The 3,074-nt window shown below is 42.5% G+C and overlaps 1 protein-coding gene across 1 annotated transcript; it reads right to left on the bottom strand.

Moving 5' to 3' along the window:
- Positions 1-130: 130 nt before the first annotated feature.
- LOC121965140 (protein FAM151B-like) lies at positions 131-1,101 on the bottom strand. Its single transcript, XM_042515301.1, has one exon. The coding sequence runs from the start codon at positions 1,073-1,075 to the stop codon at positions 164-166; it is 912 nt and encodes a 303-aa protein (XP_042371235.1). The 5' UTR covers positions 1,076-1,101; the 3' UTR covers positions 131-163.
- Between the last annotated feature and the right edge of the window lie 1,973 nt (positions 1,102-3,074).

Genomic DNA, 3,074 nt, shown 5'->3' with positions numbered 1-3,074 from the left:
GACACCTCATGTATACTAACAATACAAAAACAACTCCCCGTGTGAATCATTTTATTTTTATTGTGAATTAGAAAATATTTGGGGGGGGGGCACCTGGCACCCTATGAGGGGCCAGATTTGGCCCTCGGGGCATAAATTGAGAATCTCTGTCCCACAGCAGAAACTAGAGACAGATAAATAATAAACAAGACTTCCGGGTGTTTTGCTGCGTTGTCAGACTGATCTCTGTCCTCTGAGACTCCGGCAGGTCGTAGTAGATCCTACTGACGTCAAACTCTGTCCTGTAGGACAGTAAGTCCTGCAGTGAGTACTCGTCCTTCTGTCCCGTCCACACTGTCAGAGAGTACCTGTCTGACTGCTGCAGCAGCCACCTGAGCTGGGACAGGGACTGGGACAGGAGGGCTGCCTGCACTGGGAAGGTGACTGCATGTTTCAGGTCTCTGCAGATGTCCTCCATGAGGTGCACCATGTCCCAGCTGTACCCGGGGTTATCTGTCCCCGCTGTGGACCCTGTAGTCCACCCCAGAGACAGCACAGTGTGCGGGGGGAGAGTCCTCACAGCTGAGAGGAAAGACTGAGGGTCAAGAGGTCTGTCCTGTCCCCCAGGACCAGTAAGGATGTCTGCGTTGATCCACAGAGGACAGCTGGTGTGGTCCAGCACCTCCTGCAGCAGGAGGACAGACTGAGACACCGCCTCCAGGCTCTTGAAGTCCAGTTTGATCCCCTTCTCGCGCTCCTTCACCTCCTCGAGCCACTCCCGCAGCGTGACGTCACTGTCCGTGTCCGGAGGGTGAGCCATGACGGGCTCCCTGGGGTCATGACCTCTGATGATGACGTCAGCCTCCATCATGTGCGTCTCACCTGCCAGAGCCTCGGTCAGGTGACCCCTGCTGTTCACCGCGTGAGACCACCTCACCTCAGCAGCGTCCCTCCGCTTTATGTGACCCCGGTCCATGAAAAACTGCAGAGTCCGGTCAGAAACCTTCTCCCGCAGCCGCCACACCGCGTAAACTGTGAAACACACGATTAACAGTGACGCGGAGCAGCGCAGGTTACAGAAAATAGTCCTCTTCATGCCTCAAATCCACAGCGGATCACAGAGAAGACGAGGAAGCGGAGCGGCCGCAAATATCCCGCCCACACGCACATCTTACCCAATCAGGAGCAGCGCCACAGATGACGAGCGCACCGATTGGCCAGAGCCCTTTACGGAAGCCGTTGTCATACTTTTTTATTATTTATTTTATTTTATTTTTTAACGCTAAATTTTTCATTCACAAGCACAAAGCTAGCTCCTAAATTTGTGCCTTTTCCTCCTGGAACTGAAAACTCGTCCTAAATAATTCAGGTTAATTATTACCAATAAACATACCAAGATTTGCAAAATTATTCCCTGAATCCTCTAAATGAACGTACTTGTGTATTTGTGTGTCTATGCATCTGTTTATTTTTCTTTTGTTTTGTTTGGTTTCTTGCTTTTTATTTATCTACCTATTTATTTTCTGGTCTATTTGTCTGTAACATGTTCAGATCATTTGTGTACTGCTTTTTTACCTGAATCTGTCAGATATATTGTTTGTTTGTTTGTTTGTTTGCTTGCTTGTTTTTGCCTATGCTGTACCCTGTTTTGCACGTTTGGTTTGTTAACATAAATAAATTAATAAATAAATAGAGTCCTGAATTATGTTGTTAATTTCTTTATTTTATAGGGGAAATTCTTTATTCACAAATTTCTTCTTTCTATCTTTTCTTGACTGAATGTAACTCGATGCTGAACTCTCCTGCTCTTACAAACAACAACAAAAAAAAGTTAAAGAAAATTACAAAGACAGTTTGATGGGATGATTTCTTTTTTATTATTTGCTTATGTTTAATGTTGGGGGACAAATGATTTTGTTTGAAGAGGGAGGTATAAATAATTTTGTTTTATAAAAAGAAAATTATAATTATCTTGGGAAAATGGAGGGCGAAAAAAAATGTTTGAATGTATGGCCGCTTGGAGCTTCCATACATCGTCTGGCTAAAGTCCTACTGCACTTATTGGTGTAAGAGAGTTATATAAATATATATTTGTTTACATGTGGGGGTCGTGGTTTATGGCTCGTACTGCGGTCAGCCAGCAGGGGGCGATCGAGATATTTTGACCTAAGTTTTTTAAGTTTCTTTCTTCTTCTTCTTCTCTGCTGCACAGACCATGGATGTAAACAGTCGCCAACCTGCGGCGTTAATGAGTAATGGCGGACAACTTTTGACAAACAGAAGCGTCACGTTTAAACCTTTTCCCAGCGAGATAACATTAAATATCCAAAATGAGGACAGTTTCTGCTCCGTCGTGTGTTTTCTGTGTGTCCGGAGTCCCCACAGCTGAGCCGCGTGACTCCAAACTGAAAGTGAAACTGAAAACAAACCGGCTAACCAACTTTAGCTAACTGTGGACTGTGCGGTGAAACACACGGTGAGTCATCCAAATTTAACACGGTAACATCAACTTTAAGGACATTCAGTGTGTCGCAGGTTTGTTTAGATAAAAGATAAACAGCAGTTAGGAGAGCAGCTGTTTAAAAATGTTGTTAGGACGTGTTGATGAAGTTATGAGCTAACTTTAGCCAGCTACAGTAACGATGCTACCCAAAAACGACACTAACAAAGTTGTTAATCAATGCGATGAAAGCACGAGGGTTAAAATATCGATGACTGGTTTCTTATCGATATGTGTGTCACCTTTCGAAATCCGCCCCAAACTCTTATTTTACTTTATGCGATAATTACTTAATGGTGTTATTACGAACTAAAGTGTGCACGAAATGCTCAAAATCTAGCTTTAAAAATATTAAACATTTAATCTACTTTAAGTGAGTATTTTTCAACCAACATCAGACTTAATCATAGATATCATATATTTATTAATTTTAATTATTTAGTTAATTTTAACCCTTTAAATGTAATTTTTTGAAAGATGCCACTATGTGTTGAGATGGGGAAAAAAAACACAAATGAATTATTTTAAATATACTACATATTAAGTACCTTACCTTAAAAATTATTACAGCCTGGGATATGTCATTGGTTTGCAG

Source organism: Plectropomus leopardus, unplaced genomic scaffold (genome assembly GCF_008729295.1).
Source record: "Plectropomus leopardus isolate mb unplaced genomic scaffold, YSFRI_Pleo_2.0 unplaced_scaffold18758, whole genome shotgun sequence".
Classification (NCBI taxonomy): domain Eukaryota; kingdom Metazoa; phylum Chordata; class Actinopteri; order Perciformes; family Serranidae; genus Plectropomus; species Plectropomus leopardus.
The sequence above is the reverse complement of the archived record's forward strand: the minus strand, read 5'-3'. Positions and strand labels throughout refer to the sequence as shown.

Excerpts from the sequence above, each read along its gene's own strand:
- LOC121965140 (XM_042515301.1), bottom strand. The coding sequence starts at position 1,075 with ATGAAGAGGACTATTTTCTGTAACCTGCGCTGCTCCGCGTCACTGTTA.